The sequence below is a fragment of the Sinohyriopsis cumingii genome, chromosome 1 (genome assembly GCF_028554795.1).
Source record: "Sinohyriopsis cumingii isolate HCF-2022 chromosome 1, ASM2855479v2, whole genome shotgun sequence".
Classification (NCBI taxonomy): domain Eukaryota; kingdom Metazoa; phylum Mollusca; class Bivalvia; order Unionida; family Unionidae; genus Sinohyriopsis; species Sinohyriopsis cumingii.
This window is the reverse complement of record NC_142961.1, coordinates 162,796,595-162,817,785: the sequence shown is the minus strand read 5'-3', so window position 1 is coordinate 162,817,785 and position 21,191 is coordinate 162,796,595. Positions and strand designations below refer to the sequence as shown.

Sequence of the window (21,191 nt, the reverse complement as noted above, 5' to 3'; positions counted from 1 at the left end):
CTGCGTCATATTTGAGATTTTTCTTTGGAGGTTCATTTAACCTGGCATCAGACAGCATTTTAGAATTCTTGTCCTTTCTTTGGTTCCTTCACTCACTTCATTCTGCCATTTAAAGCTACCACTGATTTGAAGATGAAAAGATTCAGCAATTTAGCTTTTTTTAAGTACTAACCTTCATCTGCATACTTTTGGAATGGATAGAGGTATTTAATTTGAATAAGTATCTGTACCTTTTCATTTCTTTAGATTCTTATTTATTCATTTATGTTCACAGTCAAATCAAGATTGTATATTTTGCAGTGTGTGTTTTTATATACATGACTTTTAAGATTTTTCTATTTGGGACCAGTGGAGCTAATAAAACCATGTAAATTATGTATAATTCTGACATGAACAGCTGTATATTTTTCAACACATCAATATACGTTTTCAATGTTAATTTTTTAAAATCACTCTGCAATGGTATGCTCCATGATTTTTTAACACTGCAACACTGGAAGTGGGTAAAAATCCACTGAAACTTTCACCTCTTTTCAACTCATATTCTTTTGTGTGTGTGTGTGTGTGATTTGGATTTTCAATGTAGCTTTAACAATTTTTCAGTTATATCACTAATGATGTCTGCAGTGTGGCAGTTTATAGACATGCCTAGCACTGGTGCATAATTCCGCAGACATGTAGCATGATGTCCCACCTAGTCACATTATTCTGACACCAGGCCGAATAGTCCCAACACTAACCTCTGCTGAACGTCTAGTGAAGCAGCTGTCAGTACCACTTTAATAAGTCTTCAGAATGACTTGGCCAGGGTTCAAACCCCTGACCTCCTGCACCCGGTGGATGCTCTAACCACTAGGTGACCTGAACAGTCGTATTTTTTTGAACTTGCTTTTAGAAAATCAAATGTTGGAAGCTAAAATGTTCAGATAAGTAGCAGTCACAATAAACGCTGAATTTACTAACTTGTGAAGCCAAAACATGATTTGTTTCACAACTTCCTTAAGATTTTTATTGTGAATTCAATAGGACCTCTCACAGTTATGTATCAACAATTACCTGTGCTATGGCCCATTTGACCATAGGTCCACATGCCAAGCTGGCTCTATTGACTTTCTCATAGTTGTATTCAGGATTGCTCAGGTACTTGGATATCATTTTGTTTCTGATATCATCACTGAAAGACAAAAATACATTAATCTTTTTGCCAAGTCCAACTTTTCAGTTTGCTTTATCTTTTATCTTTTTTCTTTCAATATTTGGACGAAATATATGCAAATGGACCCAAAAAAATGGCACCAATGAAATGAACTAGTGTTATTGCAATTGGTACATCACAAAGAGACCTGCTGAACACAATCTGCATAGCAGGACTTGAAATATTTCTGTCAGAAAACCAAAGTAAGGAGAAGATGGGCATTCAGGGGTGACAACTTTCCTAAATGATGATGTAGAATGCTGGAAATCAAACTCACACAATGACTTGTAAACATAAAGCAGCATACCTATCAAATTTGGGTGAAATCCAACAAAATTTTTAAAAAAATGGATAATTTGGAAACCAAAGAAAGGAGAAGGGACAAGCAGGGACCATATTTTCTGTAAATGATATTGTGGAATGTTGAAAACTGAACCCACTTATGGTTCCACCAATCTGAAGTCACATGGCAAATGAGGATGACATCTAACATTTATCTTGCAGTAACATAACTCAGGAGGATAATCAATCAGGGGTCATAACTGTTCTAACTGTTCATGTCAAGTCATTCAGACAATGTTCGTATCAACATTGCATATGAAGATATGAAATTAATTATCAACGGCCATAACTCTATCCAAAAAGAGTCAACAAGACAAAACCCGTAAAAGAATCTATCAGACAATGTACAGAATAACTGCATCAGAATATTCTGACTGGTTCTGTGCCATGCTAGTCACAAGGACCTGAATATTTCAATTTTGTGAAAATGGGAAATAATCAAAATTGGAATTGAAAAGACAAAACAGCTAAACAAAGAAGAACAAGAGCTGCATGTTGAGCCCATGACAATAGTGTTGTTATAAAATGTGACCTTGACCCCAAGGTCAAAAGGTTAAAACAGCAAACCAGAATGAATTAGCTTGATAATGATTCATACGAGTATATAGTGCTTTAAGAAGTAAAAGCAAGTGAAACAAATATAACCATAACTGTAACTCATATTTTACATGACTATGACCTTGAGTGACCATAATCTGCCAATTAAAATTCAAACATTTACATTCTACATGAAAAACAATTAACCAAAACATGAACAAACTGTTGATACTACCATTTCATTTTTGGAAAAATGACTACAATGTCTTGCTTCCTACTAACATGGAGTTGAGAAAAAAAAGGAAGCTTTGAAAAAACTTTAATGCAAATTTTCTAAGACTGACTTTGACCGCAAGGTATAAAGGGCAAACAAGTAGAATGATTTTTTTTAGTTTCAAGGGGTTTATGATCTGAAGGCAAATGAAATTTTTAAATAAAACATTAACTGTTGACAATACCGCTACTGCTGGAAAGAGACTGCCTCATCTCACATCACAAAAAAGTGGGCATGACAAAAACATATTTACTGATAGGAAATTCACATACCAAGTGGCACAAATCATGTGCAAGAATTTCAGAACTATGGTAATTACAAGAAGTGAGAAACAGGACAAGTGATTACCATAGCACTCCAGCATCTCACTGGGAGCCCAAGTAACTCATATTAAATTCCCAACAATTACTTAAACATATGTGAGCAGATATGATTAATATTTGAATTTTTTATTGACTGAGCAATCTGTCAGTGTTTATGAAGATGTTTATATGGATTTATGTGTCACTGACTACGTATATATAGATGATCTCAACTGGCTAATGATTTAATATTGAATTTATTAAATGAGTTGAATAATGTCAATCTTTTGCTCAACAAGGCTTGCAAAGGCTTCACATTCATCAGGTTTCATAAATTTAATATCAAATCATTACCCATTTGAGATTCTGTTTATCACATAGTTTTTATTTTAATGGAAGTAGTTTAGACAGAAAGCAGAAGAAATAATTTTGTTCATTCTGACTCAGACACTGCATCTTTCAGTTGTTGCATGCAAAAAATAGTACAACCCTTGAAATGCTTGAAAAAAAAGATCACTTTGCCCTAAAATCACCACAAATATAAATTGTCGTAAACCTAGATCAGGTGGCAGTGCTGATGCTAGAATTTACAAGCAGGACCAAAGCTTGAGGTACAATTTAGGCAAAATAGCCACCCCAGTGCCTTTAATGTTGCCCAATTAGGCAGAAATCACAAAACAGACTTCATCTTTATTTGAGTCAACATCACCTGGAAGCTTTTGTCTTCTGAGTACATTAAAAATCATTGCTTTTTTTAATTCTTCAAAGAGCAATGTAAATATGTTTAAACTGTTTTCATGCCTTATGATAAACTTTTGTGTCAATGACTATTGAGTTGATCCATTCATTATTTATGCTGTGGGCAATATAGTTTTGGGCTTTTGGCTGTAAATAAATTTAATGTGTTATCATAGCTAACTCTACAATTTATAGATAGGAAAATTGAGTGATGCATTGCAGTTACTTTACAATACATATGCTATAATGCCAACAAACTTCATGAAACTTTAAATAAAAATAAATTTTGTGATTAATGTATTTTGGCTACATAGTATTTTCAAATGAATTCATGTAATATTTTAGCAAAACTATGATTAAAGAAAATACAGGTACAATAAACATGAGTATTTTTTATTAAGACCACCTATCCTAAGTGACCACTTTTTGTTGACAGAAGGGGTGGTTGCACCAGACAGGTTTTACTGTAACAGTAACCTGGTGTTTTGTGTAGATAAATTAGTACAATTGCTATGGTCAGCACTCCAGGTCTATGCATATCTTAACAGGGTAACCTTGGGTTGCAGCCAATCACACCTTGTTCTTCTGCTGTTAAATTGACCAGCACCTGTGTGGCAACTCCCCCAAAGTACTTGTGTTTGAACTATTGATGTATGGGGCAAAAAGTTTACCACCACTCTTAAAAATTCTTGACAAATTATACAGTTGTACAAAAAATAACTGTAAAATCAACTTTGGCTATAATTGTTTAGACATTCAAAAATAGAAAAAAACTGAAGAACCCAGCCTCAATTTTTGCAAGTTTTATCACCTTCATTTTAAAAACAACTAAAACTGTTTGTATTCACAGAACAAAAGAACAAAATTTAGTTTTAGACATCAATGCATAGAAAAAAACTATATTCCCAAAGCTGAGAGATCCACACTCTTATCCAGTGTCGTACAAAATTTGATACTACTGTTTGCAATACATCTGCTGAAAGTTGTTATTTTATGCCAAGCATACACAAAGGAACATTTTCAATAAAATATTTTGTCTATTTTTCTTTTCTTCTGAATTATTGCACGTTTTAAACAAGCAATCTAAAGGTTGTTCCCCTCTCTCAAGTACTGCCAATCTTTTAGAAGGCATCTTGTTGAAAGCTAAAATTATACATTTAAACCAAAATGTTCCCCTTACCCGTTTCAAACTTCTACAATTCTATTGTAGAAGGATGGCCTCGTAAGATGGGGATTGCAGTGTGACTACATGTGTGCTTCTCAAGAGAAACACATGTTGATTTTGCAGATGGATTTTAAATATAATATTGTTTTACAAAAGTAACAGCACAGACCAATTGAAAATGGCAAGAAATAAATCTTTCACACACAATTTTGGAACAAACCACAAATATTCAACAATATGCTGTTTCTTCCTGCTGCATGCTATGATGCAACCCAAACATATCTGGTTTAATGGTTGATATAACTATATCTGGTTTAATGGTTGATATAACTATATATGGTTTAATGGTTGATATAACTACAGATGCTGCTGTGGTTCTTGCCCTAAAGTGATATATACCTATATCCTGCCACAAAACAAAAGTACTTTAATTTACCACCAAAAATCAAGAAATTTCTGTTGCATGAGAAGCTACATTTTCCTTTTAGCATTTCAAAGATAAAACCTTAAGCTCTAGCATCAGTGTATTGGTTAGTTTACATCAATAATGGGTATTTTCAAAGCTACAGGTTCGTATTTACCCAGTAGAATACTCTCTCTCTCTACCTGATATCATTGGTCTTCATGCTAACGATGTTGGGGATGAAGTTATCTTTCATCAAAACTCCTCGAATAGATTTCCAGTCAGTGACTGGTTCCCCCAGCAGAAGGCAGATTCCTTCCAGGGCTAACTTCACTGCTGGAGGCGGGTTGGCCATTGTTCGTACCTCAACAAGATCTTTCTTCTTGATTGATTGCACAGCTATAGCAAAAACAGTTTGAATTTATCTAAATGTCCTTTATATTATGGAATGACAGAAGCAACATGTGCAGATGATTAAGTTTCCTATTCAAATAAGGAAAAGATTAGGAGTGTTATTTAGTCCAAGAAAATTCACCACTGAATAAAAACCACACCCAAAACAATATCAAACATGCTTCATCTATACCGTTTCCATTTAGGACACTATCATATACCTGCACATGCTTCATTCTGTCATTTCTTTAAAACTCAGCATGCCATAACTTACGATATGTCATCAGTCTTGAAATTGACAATGCTGGAGATGAAATTTTCCCGCATGATAATGCTACGAATTGACTTCCAGTCGAGATCCTGTTCACCCAGAAGCATGCAGATGGATTCCAAAGCCAACTTGACTGGGATGGGAGGATTGGGGAGGGCTCGCACTTCAACAAGGTGCTGCTTCTTAATAGCTTTCACAGCTAGGGAACAAAAGTGCAAAAGCAAAAGTGCAAATAATAAACAAGCATGCAAAGGAAAAGCTTGTGAAATAGCACTTCAACCAATTTAGAAGAAATGACAATAATGACCCTAACTTAAACAGAACCTTGTTTGCTATATCAATGCTTCTATTAATAAAGGAATATTTTCATAAAAAATTATAATTAAAACCTACAGTAATGCTATCTCATGTTAGGTTTTCCGTAAGGTGGGGTACTCTAATGAGTGTTCTGTAAAAAGTGACATCTCATACTTGTCCATATAGTGACTTTTGTCCCCCTCCCCCTGTACCTAAAACTGTAACAAAACAATCATGGTTGACACTCCCACCATCACAAGAGGAAAAGGTTACCTACGAATCATCATGCTAATGCCAGTTACAAAAAAAGACAAAAAAGTTTCAAAGTTGTTGTTCCTAGTTACATTTTTCTATCTTATGCATTCCTTAAAAACTATTTTTTTTCCATTTTATTCAATGAATGACACAAAATATTAATAAACAAGCTGCAACAAGTTGTGTATATAACACACCAATGGCAGAATTGAGGAGAAAAGTAAACTTCTAAAGTATGTCATCAATGGTTCCTGAATCCATCCTTTATATTGATAGAATGTAGGAAATTTTTGTTTTAATTTCATGAGTTTTTGAAAGACCAGCACAGGAAGTAAAGATAGTCTAATTTCCATAAGTTTAATTTAACCTTTTTTTCTAACTTCTGATTTATTTAAATTTCTTGCATATAGTGTAGAAGACAAACTGATCTTATACACATACACACACACACACAGAAACAGATAAATATTCTGATTTTACCAATTTTAAAGTTGCAACCAACTGTGAACAAGTCTGCACTCAGCAGATCAGGGGATTTGTGCCATTTATTCTACATCTTATTCCTTGCAAACAGCATAGAACCAGGCCATATATTCAACTGATTTCTCAAACTCAGATATCATTTATTACATGGCATCATATTTGGTTTTTCATGAAATTACTCCCCATAGTTCACAACAGTCTTCAGCTTAGCAAGAGTCTTTCAAGGGGACTGATGCTCTAATGGGCAAGAAGAACTTCCAGGAATGAAAGAAACAACCATTTTTTCCTTTTAACTGTAGAGTGTTTAAACCATTTTTAATATTCTTCTGAAATAACAAGATTTTCAAATTACCTGCTCTGGTGGACATATTGGATGTCAGATTGCACCATTTTCATTGGGAAAAGTAGACATCATAAGAAGTCTTTTAGTGAAAATCCACATATCATAATGGTCAGGGGATTAGTGATAATATTTTTAAGACAGTCAACATGGCAGCCATATTGGATGTATGACTGGCACCATTTTCCTTTATGGGCTAACTAGGCACCATATGAAGTCTATTGGTGAAAACGTGGATACAGCCATCCATTTTGAAGTAGAGATACTTTAATCATAGCCACCATTCTCGCCATTTTGAGGCCAACTCATTTTCAAGATGTATGCTGTGGTGGCCATATTGGGCATCACAGCAGCACCATTTTCACAGGGGACAAACTAGATATCATAAGAAGTATTTTATTGAAAATCCCATGTTGATATGAACATCCATTCCTCTGGAGTAGAGATAACATGATTTTCAAGATGGTTATATTAGATGTTTGAGCTGTACCATTTTCACTCAGGCTCAACCAGACCAGAAGATGAATGCGTGCATAAAGTTTCTTGTCAATTCTCCAAGTAGTTCAGGAGCAAGTCATATAAAACCTATATTTAACAGACAGACAGACTGATGGCATAAAAAAGAGCACCCCATAATCTCTTCTCTGTATGACCAGTAGAGATAAAATTAATAACTTACAAATGAGTTTGTTCACAACTGAGTATACAAATCTGAGTTACAGTGCACTCAGGAGTTCTGTAAAATAAGGAGTAAACTCAAGCTCAATCTTCGCAAACTTTACCTTTACATAACTTTGATAAGAATGAAGTTAGAATCCTACATGTCAACATTCTGGATCTTCTTGTGTTCTTCCATTACTTGAGGAACTGCAAGTCAGCTCTTTGACTGGGGGTTCTGGGCTGGAGTCTGAATTTTTCTTGCTCAACAGGTTTTGTGAATGAGGGGCCATTAGACATCAAACTAGAAGATTGATTTTGGCTGTCAACAGTAGTACAACCCAATTTATAGATAAATATAATGCCTCTGAATTGCATGACAGTTGTTACTGTACAGGCCTGAAGGTATGAGGAAATATGTATTACTGGACAGAAACCTTATGACAGAATTGCTATGATAGGGAAGACTTCAATGTAGAGGGTAAGATGTTAGGAAGTGAGGAAAGATTAATTGAAATGCTTGGGGTAAACTGCTGAGGTGTGGCCAAATATTCAAGTATTCCCTACAAGTCATGATAAAATCCATGGCAAATGGCAGTGAAATGGGAAGTCTAAGGTTATGTTCCAGTTTTCATAAAATTTCATTTCCTTGCATGTCATCTGCACAAGGTTCAATTCTGTAAATACATATGCTCCTACTAGAAATCTGAAAAATTCCTTTAATGCCATCAACATGTACATCCAATTAAGGGAGCCAAATTTCACTTGTCTACATCGAGTGATTTTGCACACTCCAGCCAACCAGCTTTTGGGGGCTGACAGACATAAGGAAATATGAACCTATGGACAGGACCTAATCTAAATGCCCCCAAATGGAGGGGCTAAGAAACTAAATTTTACAAATTGAATATGAAGTTTATCTTATTTTCAAAGCCTTTTTTTGCAGTTAGGAAAAGATATTGCATATTTGGGCTGCAATGTTTAAAAATATAAATGGCGTAGCTTAGTGAACTGCTTGCAGATGTTTTTAAAAGTTGGTAAATATGTAAACGAACATGCATGTGCCTGACAGTGATGCTGGAATTACCCATCAAGATTAAATGATATGCTTCCATATCTCTGCTTATGAGGACGGTATTTCTGTTAATTCTTTCTAAGAGTATGTTTTCACTTCCAATAAAGCATCACTAGGAAAATACTCAAGTTGATGAGAATTTGTTTTAATGCACATTTTTGCATACTGCTGATTTAAAAATAATGTTGGTATAATTATTTAAAAAAAATATAATTTACCTTTTAAAATTATATTTGTTAACAGAACCTTTTGATTAGTGATTTTTATTTTAAAGAAATAATGTTTCAAGTTTGTTAGCCATTGTGTGCTTTCTTTGTTTTTCCATTAAAAGTCCTAAAAATATCCCATGCATGTATCCAAACAATATGTCCCAGATGCATCTATTTACAAATCTTTTTATCATATACATGTCTGTAGCAGTGGGATCTAAGTGATCTTTGACTAAAACGCCATATGTACAACAAAGACACACTAAAACTTGCCATAATAAGAGGTAAAAGAAGTATAGCAAATCAAACTATCACAAGTCCAGTAAAGTATGGCATGAACATTTTTACATCAGTCAGCTATTTACCAAGTCTAACTGGTAGACGCAAAAAGTTGAGTTTTCAATCATTTTAATTAAATGGCATTGTTTCAATTATTGTAAACCAAATACAACTTTAGAAATTTTGATAAATGTTTCAGCCTTATTGCATAAGTCAATGGATAAGGAACAATTTACATGCTGCTATGTTTCTTGATATCCTTTCTTTCAATATCTCTATAAATATATTTTCACAGTAGAACCCTTATAAAACTTCCATTACACCTTTGCCATCTTTGCACATTAAACACCACCAAATATTAGTATTTAAATAAAAATAACTATTTAACCAAAACTATATAAAATAAAATAATATCATGCAAAATCAATGTAAAAAGACACCATTCAACCGATATCAGTGAGAAGGATTAATGATCAATAGGTATTGGTTTTATGGCATCATCCTTTGATGACGAGTATGTATTTTTGTATGTATATATATGGTTTAACTGCACTTTACCACAATGCTATCTATATGGTACAGTTTAAAAGTTAAATTCTAAAAATGTAAAAATAAATGATGAAATGATGAAACCTTTAAAATAAAACAAAAACATGTATTACTACAAATATATAGAAGTACAGAAGTTAAAATTCTCTTAAAGGTATATAAAGACAAACAAAACATAAAATCCTTAAGGTATACATTACAAACAAGTCTTTAATATATGATTTTCTCTGGTGGAACATCATCAGAAATTTTCAAATTGAGTTTTAAATATTTTTTACTTTGGTCTTACAGGATGAAGGTTAATATACTCAACAAGAATGTAACCTAATGGTGTTTTTTGTACATGTTTAATTTGAAAGGTTTAATATGTCTGAAAGGTTTCTTTTTGTAATTTTTTCATGATAAGATTAAAAGTGTGACCTCAGTCAATCCTTCAACAACCATGATTATTCATCCCAAGAAGATAAATCCAATAACAGTTTCGGCATTTTACCATGGAATGTTTTCAGGAATATATCTGTCATGGCATTGTCTCTGCTGCTATTAAAGGATATTTATAAACCTGTTTACTAAAATTGGCTTCCCATCTTTTTTCAATTTCATGCATGTGCACCAGTTTGAATTGCATTCATTTATTAGTGTGATTACATTCATTTATTAGCACAATTGCATTCATTTCTTAGTGCAACTGCATTCATTTCTTAACATAATTATTAGTGTATAACTCAGCAAATCATGCTTAAAAATCTCATATAAAAATCCAGATGCAAAAACGCTTAAATAAAAGACTTTCTTTTTCAAACATAAAACTTTTTTTAATGGCTCAAAACAATCTATTCAATAATATTGGCATAGAGTATAACTTTTTAGAAAATTAAATTTGACTTTATAAAACAGACTGCTTTATGACTTTCTCTTGCATCAATATAAATGCCAATAAGATCAGTTTTTAAAACTATGTAGAGTGCTGACTAGTTGGTCAATGTACATGATCTAGAAGTAAAGTTATTATGCCAACTTTGGTCAATGTACATGATCTAGAAGTAAAGTTATTATGCCAACTTTGGTCAATGTACATGATCTAGAAGTAAAGTTATTATGCCACCTTTGGTCAATGTACATGATCTAGAAGTAAAGTAATTATGCCAACTTTGGTCAATGTACATGATCTAGAAGTAAAGTAATTATGCCAACTTTGGTCAATGTACATGATCTAGAAGTAAAGTAATTATGCTAACTTTGGTCAATGTACATGATCTAGAAGTAAAGTTATTATGCCAACTTTGGTCAATGTACATGAGCTAGAAGTAAAGTTATTATGCCAACTTTGGTCAATGTACATGATCTAGAAGTAAAGTAATTATGCCAACTTTGGTCAATGTATATGATCTAGAAGTTATTATGCCACCTTTGGTCAATGTACATGATCTAGAAGTAAAGTAATTATGCCAACTTTGGTCCATGTATATGATCTAGAAGTAAAGTTATTATGCCACCTTTGGTCAATGTACATGATCTAGAAGTAAAGTTATTATGCCAACTTTGGTCAATGTATATGATCTAGAAGTAAAGTAATTATGCCAACTTTGGTCAATGTATATGATCTAGAAGTAAAGTTATTATGCCAACTTTGGTCAATGTACATGATCTAGAAGTAAAGTAATTATGCCAACTTTGGTCAATGTATATGATCTAGAAGTAAAGTTATTATGCCACCTTTGGTCAATGTACATGATCTAGAAGTAAAGTTATTATGCCAACTTTGGTCAATGTATATGATCTAGAAGTAAAGTAATTATGCCAACTTTGGTCAATGTATATGATCTAGAAGTAAAGTTATTATGCCAACTTTGGTCAATGTACATGATCTAGAAGTAAAGTAATTATGCCAACTTTGGTCAATGTATATGATCTAGAAGTAAAGTTATTATGCCACCTTTGGTCAATGTACATGATCTAGAAGTAAAGTTATTATGCCAACTTTGGTCAATGTATATGATCTAGAAGTAAAGTAATTATGCCAACTTTGGTCAATGTACATGATCTAGAAGTAAAGTAATTATGCCAACTTTGGTCAATGTACATGATCTAGAAGTAAAGTTATTATGCCAACTTTGGTCCATGTACATGATCTAGAAGTAAAGTTATTATGCCAACTTTGGTCCATGTACATGATCTAGAAGTAAAGGTATTATGCCAACTTTGGTCAATGTACATGATCTAGAAGTAAAGTTATTATGCCAACTTTGGTCAATATACATGATCTAGAAGTAAAGTAATTATGCCAACTTTGGTCAATGTTCATGATCTAGAAGTAAAGTAATTACACCAACTTTGGTCAATGTACATGATCTAGAAGTATAGTAATTATGCCAACTTTGGTCAATGTACATGATCTAGAAGTAAAGTTATTATGCCAACTTTGGTCAATGTACATGATCTAGAAGTAAAGTAATTATGCCAACTTTGGTCAATGTATATGATCTAGAAGTAAAGTTATTATGCCACCTTTGGTCAATGTACATGATCTAGAAGTAAAGTTATTATGCCAACTTTGGTCAATGTATATGATCTAGAAGTAAAGTAATTATGCCAACTTTGGTCAATGTACATGATCTAGAAGTAAAGTAATTATGCCAACTTTGGTCAATGTACATGATCTAGAAGTAAAGTTATTATGCCAACTTTGGTCCATGTACATGATCTAGAAGTAAAGTTATTATGCCAACTTTGGTCCATGTACATGATCTAGAAGTAAAGGTATTATGCCAACTTTGGTCAATGTACATGATCTAGAAGTAAAGTTATTATGCCAACTTTGGTCAATATACATGATCTAGAAGTAAAGTAATTATGCCAACTTTGGTCAATGTTCATGATCTAGAAGTAAAGTAATTACACCAACTTTGGTCAATGTACATGATCTAGAAGTATAGTAATTATGCCAACTTTGGTCAATGTACATGATCTAGAAGTAAAGTTATTATGCCAACTTTGGTCAATGTACATGATCTAGAAGTAAAGTTATTATGCCAACTTTGGTCCATGTACATGATCTAGAAGTAAAGGTATTATGCCAACTTTGGTCAATGTACATGATCTAGAAGTAAAGTTATTATGCCAACTTTGGTCAATATACATGATCTAGAAGTAAAGTAATTATGCCAACTTTGGTCAATGTTCATGATCTAGAAGTAAAGTAATTACACCAACTTTGGTCAATGTACATGATCTAGAAGTAAAGTTATTATGCCACCTTTGGTCAATGTACATGATCTAGAAGTAAAGTTATTATGCCCAAACCATTTGTCATCCTTCAATCAGTGACCCTGACTTCTGACCGTAATATCAATAAGTTTCTTTCCTAACATCCTTTGGTTAAAGAACATGGTCCAGAACTGATTTTGTTGTTGCTGCAGAAACCATTTTTCATTTACTCCAAGTACAAACCATTTACAAAGTTTGGTCCAGGTCTGTGATGCAGAACCGTTAGGTGAAAACTATTTTTCTTCTTGCAGTTGTGATGACCTTCATCTTCAGTCATAGTGACTTTCATATTTGACCCTTTCAACCCAAATTCAACAGTCTTTGATGCCCCAAGTGCAAGTCATCAACAAAGTGTGGTAATGTTATACGGTGAAGTTATTGTGCAAAAACAAACAAGGTAACAGACTACTGGAAGGACAGCTGTCATAACATTATATGTTCCACCTTTTTCCAGACATGTGAAAATAGATTTGACATATATTATCATGTAAAACCTGAAAAGTAAATAAAAGCTAATATGAAAGATCAATAATTATGGAGTGACTGTTACAACAGCAAAGATATCATGTAATTCTATGTCTTATCTCAAACAAGTCGGCCAAATCAAAATCCAAATAGATCTGGAAAATTATCATTCATAATATAACATAAGCTTCCTGATAACTAAAATCTTATGCAATTGCTCTGAAAGCAAACTGTGCATGTTTTGAGCAAGAACTCATTATGTACAGATTCAGAATCCGTATTACGCCTTAATATTTAAAGCTGTGATTTAAGAAGCTGACCTTGTTGTGCCTCTATGACTGCTGGTTCCACTTGGGCCAGATCTTGTTTCACATCTGCTTGCTTGATGGCAATCACTTTTGTCTGCTCTGAGAGAGCCGCCTGGATTTCCTGTGATGTCACTTTCTTACGCTCTGCCTCTTGCTGATCTTTAACCTACCAAGGGTAGAATGTATCAGACATGTATACTACGTGTTCTCTATAAAATCATAGCCATAGTAACAAAAGAAAAACTTTTAATACATGAAAATAGTGAACCTGTTTACTTCTATCTGAATAATAAATTAAATTGTACAAGAAATTTTACCATAGTAGTAGTTGAAGTGGTAGTGTTTGAAAGCATATTACCACAATACTGGAAATAAGGTACCAATTAAAAGTTCTAAAAATGTAAATATACAGAATTGCATTAAAAACAAAAACAAAGAGGAAGATAAAGCCCCCACACATGCAACATTTTTAGGTTCACCATAAAGAAGTCATGTACTATTAATTTACGTGTGTTTGATACATGATTAGCACAATATCAACTAGTCTTTGGTAATTGTTTTATAAGTAAGCCACTCTCCAATGGTGGGTTTTATTCTTTAAAGTTTGTCTGTGGAGTTTTCATTCCACATGCTTTTGCCAGGCATGAAGAGAATGCTGTTGATTTATATAATATCTAAAGTCATTATATGGAATCTTCCATTCAGAAATGGATTACCATTGGGCAGCTTTATCTACCCTTATTACCAATGTGACTAGGCAGCTAACAGTACAGAATACTTTTTCCAGATTGTATGAGCAAATCATGTTTCTGTATGATCTGGGATGTTGAAGGTTGCTAAAATTTCAAGTTCTGTATGCTTTCAGTGTAGTAAGGGAATCCAAAAATGTATTTTGGGCAGTTTCAGTGTAGAAATGGAATCCAAAAATGTATTTTCGACAGTTTCAGTGTAGTTCAAATATCTAAGTATGGCTGTAATTTCAGTTCAGCTTAACTATACCTGCACAAATAAATGACTGAGGTATTTAATTCTATTCTTTAAACACTACTGTACAAATTACTGGTGATGGAATATCATGTACACTGAAGAGTTATCCTGAAAAGAGACACATTGTGGAATATGACAAGCATCATACATACAAAACTACCAATAAACATGAATGCACCAATACATATAAGTTATCTCTCAATTTCATGACCGAAAATATATATAGCCTTTGATGGCTTGACAAAATCATTTCTACAACAGAGACACTCATATCAATAACAGATATTCATATAAATAACAGACAGGCATTCATATAAATAACAGACAGGCATTCATATCAATAACAGACAGACATTCATATCAGTAACAGACATTCATATCAATAACAGACAGATATTCATATCAATACTTATATTGGACATGTAAACCTAATCCCAAACATTCTTATGAAATTGTTAAGTTTTCAACATTGCAAAGACAAATGTCTCCTGGTAATTTTCATTTCTATTGGTACAAGAAAACTGGCTTGCAGTAATAAATTCCATTCTCCTGTAGCATAACAATGGCAGTCATGGAAAGGAATTTCCTATTCAATACTTTATGCATACATCAGGCTTGTAAATCAGTAATTTAGTTTTTATTCAGATATCTCATGCCTGTAATATGGAAATATTATTAGTGACATTACCATCTGTTTGAGCTTGGCATTGGCAGCAGAATTTTTCTCCTCTAGTTCAATACGTTTTATGGAGAGGGACTTCTGCAGCTCCTCAACTTGCATCACGGTGTCCTGGATTTTCTGCAGACCAACATTCAGATGAAGTTGCTGTTCCTCAAGGTCGGATCGCTTCTCCTGGTACAGCTTGGCCTGGATGACAAGAAATGTTTATACATTACTTACCAACGTACAATAGACACCAAGCTCTCATCAGTGTAGACCCAGATATGCCATAATATAATGCACTACAGATCAGAACCTTTGCTGTCATTCTACAAATGATTTAAAGGAAACAGCTTTGACATTGATCTACCAGTATGTTATGAAACTGCAGATCTGGGTCAAAACTTTGATCAACATTGCATGTACAAACAGTTCTGAAGCAGTGTGGATTAAAGGTCTGCACAACAGATTCTAGATCAATAATTAAGGAGTCTGAGATCTGACATGGAACTGCTGTTGAGCCCTAGGGACAGGAACTTAGACTCATCTGCTACATCTGACCCAGCAGCCACTGTCCCTCAGTGGTTAAGGCACTTGACATGCGACTAGAAAAATGTGGGTTTCATTCTCACCATCTTATAGCCATAATTGGCTACCATAGTGTATTCTTGGGCAAGGCACTTTAATCTATTGGCCTCAGCACAACACAACTTTTACATTTGGCAGTAAAGCAAACTATACCAAATCCAGCTGAAGCAGCTGTAAATAGATATCAACAGTTATGTGTATCTTTGTGTGTGTTTTTCTTGAAACACCTGTAACATGATGCTACACCTGTAAGCTACCTTTGGAACCACCTAGTCATTTTCATGAAAAATACTATCTTTTATAAACTACTTTCGTGACTAATTGCTCATACAATGTAAAACAGGTTATATCCTACCAAATCCAAAGTCTAATGTTTCAATATCAGTTTCCTCCAAACAGAAATTTCAGAATGCAAACTTTTCATCCTACAGATTCTTTAATGCTGAGGATCACAAACAATTACTTACAAAGTGATTAATGAAGTCAAGGTAGTGCCTGGGAGTGATGGCCATGATTCGGCCACCTCTCTTGACAAGGCGAGTGTTTGCCTGGTGTAACGTCTGGTGAACGAATACAAATGTGTTGATGACAGCTTCCCTGTGTGAGGGTGGAGAGGGCAGGTTGTCCACCGCCATGGGCAAATAGTCAGGTGCAATGTACTGGAATAGATGAAATTTATGTTACATGTGCATCCATTTATACATCACTCTCTTTGACTTAAATTTTTAACAAATCTTCACGAGAAGAATAACAAATATGTTTAATATTTTTTTTTATTTCTCCCATTTAACAAACAACAAAATTCAATGGAGCTTCCATACAGTATTTGTATACATGCAGCTCATATAGTAATCACTGCATTCTTGTATTCTAATTCACAGTTTTTATGAGTGAAGTTCAATAGAATTAAAAGTGTGGATTTTTTTGTTACTTAGTTTAGAAATATCCCAAAGAAACAAACAACCAACCAACCAAATGCTTAACTTTCATTTAACTCAGTTTCAGGTTTCTTCACTCACATTTCCCTTCTCCAGGTCAATCTTGCTGGTGAACTCACGGCCAACTTGGAACAGTGCTCCTCTAGACCAGTCTCCAAACCAGTTCAGCACACACCTGTAAGAAAATGTATTAGGTAAAAAAGGAAAAAAGGTACAGGGCAAAAAAAAAGTGGGTTGAAATTTAGACAAGGTTAGGGCTACTGTGTTGAAATTTAGACAAGAAGCAAGGGCTAGCGGGTTGAAGTTTAGACAAGAAGGCAAAGGGTAGTGGGTTGCAATTTAGACAAGGCCAGGGCTAGTGGGTTAAAGTTAGATAAGGACAGGGCTAGTAGCTTGAAATTTAGATAAGAAGGCCAGGTCTTGAATGTTGAGTCCATGATCAAAGCATTGGTGAAAAAGGTGTGACCTTGACCCATGGTAGAAACAATTCATCAAGCACGTCACATGATGAACTGTCTAATCTTCAAAATGATTCATCCAATGTATAAACAAAATACATCAAGAGCTTTTGGAAATATAAGGAAGTACCACAAAAAAGCCCCCCAAACCCCGACCATAATCCAAATGTTATATGACAAAAAAATCAAAGGGGCCACAGCATGTTAACAAATGAATTGCCTTAATTTCATAATGATACATTCAGGTAGAAGAAACTCCATGAGTTTATAAGTACAAAAAATGAAGAAAAAAAAACAACCTTTAACTAAAAGCTTAATGTAACTTTTCTACGACTGTGAACCAGATGCTAAGATAAATGGGCCAAGTGTGCATGTCACCAAATTGTCTTAGCTTCATGTGTCATCCAAAATATGAAGAAAACCATTTTTTGTATTTGGGATGTATAAGCAAATGAAACAGCTTTAACTAAAATCTTAACTTGTTTTCTCCAAATGTGACCTTGACCTCAAGGTTAAAGGAAGGGGAAAGCATGCATCTCACCTAATTGGTTGTCTTAACTTTACAATTAATTCTTCATCTCAAATATGAAGAAAATAAATCAAGAAGTTTAGGAAATGTGAGTAAATTTTATTAAAAAATACTTTTATCACTGTCATGAAGTGTTACAATACTTATAAGAGCTCTAACTGGTATCCCTAAAACATCATAAGCATGGGCCGACATGATATCACATGACTAAATTGTACAGTTCTGAAATGCATAATTTTAGCCAGAAATATACCCTCTTGGGCAATAATTTGTCAAGTAGTAGTAAAGGCAATTCATGACATAATGTGAAATAACTAAGATGGATCATAAATGAAATCGATATTATAAACAAAAACAAGTGTTCCTCACTGCACTTCAGGATCACAAAAACAACATCTATGAAATACATAGCCAATCTAATCACCTTACCATACCCTTAGAGAAGCAGCAGTAAATTTTCTTTACAGTGGGAATTTCATTACATACTAAGAAATGATGGCTCGTTACTGACTATAAACCATAACGTAACAATTGTCTTCAACAATCAGACATTCTTAATTATGTAACAAAATATGTTAGTTATAAAATTATGCTTCTCTGCCAAAACTGCAAAAGCCACCTCCATTTATAATCTGAAAAGATTCTGCTGTCTCCTTTCAATTACATGCATAATGGCTGGCAAATACACACTTAAGATACTCCCATCCCTCCGATTTATAATTTCTGTTTAAAAAGTCAATACAAAGAAGTTGATTTACATGAATAAGAAAATTCTCTACATACACACAGTGTGAAAATACACTGGTTCAAATAATGGCAGGCCAATACATCCTTAAGATACCATTTAAATACATACAGATTTTAAATATACAAGGACAGGACAATGCAAAACATGAAATATATACCCTAACAAGAGTCTCAATACAATAAATGGAAAAAGATACCATGTAGCTATTATTGTGCTGATGTGCTGTTAAATGCTAATATATACAAATGTTTAGTACTCTTTCATTTGATCCCAAATCCCATGTTATCCACATAAAGCATGCAGGGAAAAGGCATTCAGATTAACAGTTAATGCCAAATCCCATGTTATCCACATAAAGCATGCAGGGAAAAGGCATTCAGGTTAACAGTTAATCCCAAATCCCATGTTATCCACATAAAGCATGCAGGGAAAATGCATTCAGGTTAACAGTTAATCCCAAATCCCATGTTATCCACATAAAGCATGCAGGGAAAAGGCATTCAGATTAACAGTTAATACCAAATCCCTTGTTATCCACAGAAAGCATGGAGGGAAAAGGCATTCAGATTAACAGGTAATCCCAAATCCCTTGTTATCCACATAAAGCATGCAGGGAAAAAGCATTCAGATTAACAGTTAATCCCAAATCCCTTGTTATCCACATAAATTTAGTATGCAGGGAAAAGGCATTCACATTAACAGTTAATCCAAAATCCCTTGTTATCCACAGAAAGCATGCAGGGAAAAGGCATTCAGATTAACAGTTAATCCCAAATCCCTTGCTATCCACAGAAAGCATGCAGGGAAAAGGCATTCAGATTAACAGTTAATCTCAAATCCCTTGTTATCCACATAAAGCATGCAGGGAAAAGGCATTCAGATTAACAGTTAATCCCAAATCCCTTGTTATCCACATAAAGCATGCAGGGAAAAAGCATTCAGATTAACAGTTAATCCCAAATCCCTTGTTATCCACATAAATTTAGTATGCAGGGAAAAGGCATTCACATTAACAGTTAATCCCAAATCCCTTGTTATCCACATAAAGCATGCTGGAAAAGGCATTCAGATTAACAGGTAATCCCAAATCCCTTGTTATCCACAGAAAGCATGCAGGGAAAAGGCATTCAGATTAACAGTTAATCCCAAATCCCTTGCTATCCACAGAAAGCATGCAGGGAAAAGGCATTCAAATTAACAGTTAATCTCAAATCCCTTGTTATCCACATAAAGCATGCAGGGAAAAGGCATTCAGATTAACGGAGTTGATACACTAGATCTCACAGTTTTACTTAGTAAGTGGGAATTGCACTGGCTTAGGGGTTTGCATGCCAGACTCAAGATTGCAAGGATATGGGTTCAAATCCTACCATCTGATCAACCTGGATCAGCAACCGTGGAAGTTCCTTGGGCAAGACACTTTACTCCAATGGCCTCAGCACAAAATAACCTTCTTAATTTGATGTGCCATGCAGTATCAAACCAAACTAAACTTAGTGTAAATAAATCAGTGTACATAATGAAGAGTGCCATAAAGCATCAAACCAAATTAAAAACTTAGTGTAAATTAATCACTGAGTACCTAATGAAGAGTACCATAATGCATCAAACCAAATTAAACTTAGTGTAACTAATCACTGTGTACCTATTAAAGAGTGCCATGCAGCACCAAACCAAACTAAACTTAATATTAATAAATCAGTGTACCTAATGAAGAGTGCCATAACGCATCAAACCAAACTAAACTTAGTGTAAATTAATCATTGTGTACCTATTGAAGAGAGCAGGTGATGTAGATGCTCTGTCTTTCAGTCCTTCTGATGATGGATTCATGGTAAATACAACATGAAGGTTCTTCATAACCTGTGGAAAGAATTTAAACACCATCAAGACATTTGAAAATTTAATAATAGTAATAATAATAATGATATCAAGTCAGCAAATTGGTTCATCTAGGATCACTGCAGTTTAAATCATCTGCCTTTGTATTGACACTGTCAATGATAATACCTTCTAAATATAAAATTGGAAAAGAGCACTGAATTAAGAGTACAATTCCAGTAGGTTTTAGAATGTGTGTTTTTTGGATTTTTTTTAACATAGCTTTAACAATGTTAGTCATATTGCTACAATGTCTGCAATGTGGCAGTTTATTGTGATGTCTAGCATCATGCTGCAGAGATGTAGGATGATGTTCTACCCACTTCCATGATCCTGACAACAGGCCAACCAGTCCTAACACTAACCTCTTAATGCTAAGTGAGGCAGATGCAAATAACAATTTTATAAGGCTCTGGTATGATTCAGCCAGGTTCAAACCTGTGACATCCCGCATCAGGTTAGAAATTGTTACAAGGGAAGAAACTATTTTCATCTTTTGCATAACTTCAATAGAAAATAACAGCACAGTAAACAATTTCCAGAGGAAAATGTTTCTTTGATGATACTTACCTCATCATTATATAAAACTGCCACTAT

At 34.1% G+C, this 21,191-nt stretch overlaps 1 protein-coding gene across 6 annotated transcripts in view; it reads right to left on the bottom strand.

Annotated features, from left to right (window-relative positions):
• The window catches only part of LOC149808282 (cytoplasmic dynein 1 heavy chain 1-like), a 231,803-nt gene that overhangs the window by 64,734 nt on the left and 145,878 nt on the right, over positions 1-21,191 (bottom strand). For 3 of the 6 annotated variants that reach the window (XM_089975555.1, XM_089975577.1, XM_089975569.1), the window contains 7 exons: positions 20,485-20,576; positions 17,060-17,153; positions 16,508-16,699; positions 15,480-15,659; positions 13,817-13,970; positions 5,624-5,819; positions 1,057-1,174 (listed from right to left, as the gene is read on the bottom strand). In XM_089975555.1, coding sequence (XP_089831681.1) covers positions 1,057-1,174; positions 5,624-5,819; positions 13,817-13,970; positions 15,480-15,659; positions 16,508-16,699; positions 17,060-17,153; positions 20,485-20,576 — 1,026 coding nt within the window. Of the gene's footprint in view, positions 1-1,056; positions 1,175-5,159; positions 5,356-5,623; positions 5,820-13,816; positions 13,971-15,479; positions 15,660-16,507; positions 16,700-17,059; positions 17,154-20,484; positions 20,577-21,191 lie in introns of all 6 variants that reach the window. The other 3 variants (XM_089975563.1, XM_089975582.1, XM_089975574.1) reach the window with 1 other exon arrangement.